The sequence below is a fragment of the Trypanosoma grayi genome (assembly GCF_000691245.1).
Source record: "Trypanosoma grayi strain ANR4 Tgr_1988_V1, whole genome shotgun sequence".
Classification (NCBI taxonomy): Eukaryota; Euglenozoa; class Kinetoplastea; order Trypanosomatida; family Trypanosomatidae; genus Trypanosoma; species Trypanosoma grayi.
In genome coordinates, this window is record NW_008827606.1 from 1 (window position 1) to 1,563 (window position 1,563).

General features: G+C 65.1%; 1 protein-coding gene across 1 annotated transcript; it reads left to right on the plus strand.

Annotated features, from left to right (window-relative positions):
* Positions 1-89: 89 nt before the first annotated feature.
* DQ04_19881000 (cAMP-dependent protein kinase type II regulatory chain) lies at positions 90-1,004 on the plus strand (the record flags this gene model as incomplete). The annotated part of the gene is made up of 1 exon (XM_009317868.1): positions 90-1,004. The coding sequence occupies one exon, from the start codon at positions 90-92 to the stop codon at positions 1,002-1,004; it is 915 nt and encodes a 304-aa protein (XP_009316143.1).
* Positions 1,005-1,563: the final 559 nt, after the last annotated feature.

Here is a 1,563-nt window from a genome sequence, read left to right on the forward strand (position 1 = left end):
GGGCGGAGTTGCTGAAGTGGTGGCAGGAGCAGGAGGAGCTGCGCGACGCCGCCTCGGACACGGGGTCAGAGCAGGACTTCACTCACGACATGTGCCCCGTCACGCTCAAGGGCGCAGACGACGACGCGTTCCTGCACCGCTGCCTCTCCACGGGGGTGTATGGCGCGGCAACGTCAATGCAGCGCGGTCTCGCCGTCGCCGCCTTCACGGCGCCGCGGCAGCTGCCGCACGCATGCGTGCTGTACGCGGAGGACCCTGCCGTGCCAGGTGGGGCGCATCAGCAGTGCCTGTACGTCGTCGCCGACGGCACCGTCACAGTGTCGCACCGCGGCGAACTTGTCGCAACGTATCGACGCGGACAATCCGTTGGTGAGGAGGTGCTGCTGCAGAAGCGGCGCGCCACACCAGCAACCACGGCAATTGTCACGAGTCCTACATGCACCGTCTATCAACTCGACCGCAAATCATTCCGTTGCCTGCTGATGGAGGCGTACCGACAGCAGATGAAGTCCCGCAGAGCTATGCTTCTCACGCAGCCGCTCGCGTCGCGGCTCAGTGTGGCTGCGTTTGCGGCGGTGTGCCACGACACCGTGACGAATGTGTTCAAACCCGGCGAGGTCATCCTTGCGCAGGGCGGCGATGTGCGCCGTGTGGATCTGCTGCTTGAGGGAACCGTCGACGTGGGAGTGCAGCACGACGGTGCGGCTTTGCAGGTCGTTTCGTCCCTCGGCGCCACGGACGTGATTGGCGCGCTCGACCTGCTGCAGCAGCAGCAGCGTGTGTCGGTGGCGTGCTACATTGCGAGGTCGCGCCTGCGCACGCTGAGCATCCCGGCGGCGCTCTTCGCCGACAGCTGCCTGCGCGCGCCGGCGGTGCTGGAGTATCTCGGGGAGCTGCAGGGCACCGCACGCTACGAGTTCCACCGACAGGAGACGCAGTTGCTGCTGCGGCTCATGGAGGAGGCGGAGGGGGGGCAAAGGGGGCGGCTGGTGCCATCGTCTTGAGGGGCACACGCACACGTGCGGCCGCCGCTGGAGCCTGCCATGACCCCCTTTCCACCACCGCCACCAAAGCAAACAACGAAAGCAAACGGAAATGAAGGGTGATATCTTTTTATACTCGGGGAGTAGAGTGGGTGCGTGCAAGGAGGTGCACAGGAGATGTATAGTGCACCACCCCATCAAATCGCGCGCCATTATTCGCGTGCATGCGCATGCGTGTGTGCTCCGTGTGTGCGGATGTGCGTTTGGCAGGCCTCCGTGGATTCTGAGTGCGTGCGTGCCTTTGTGTGTGTGTGTGTGTGAGGGGCGGTGCTGGTGGGCGATGTGGGCTGCTCTCTCTCTCTCTCTCTTCCTTCCTCCCCCTATGGATTGCGTGGGATCGACAGCTGTGTAGCCCTCCCGCCCTCCTTTGGCGTGCCCTCCTCCCTGCAAGATCCCACGCGATGCTGCGCTGCGCCACGACGCGCTGCTGCATGCGTGTGCTGTGCCTCACGATGGTGCCCGACGGCGGCGCCATGACGCTGGCGCTGCGGCGGCTCGGCTACACGCCGTATACGCTGCG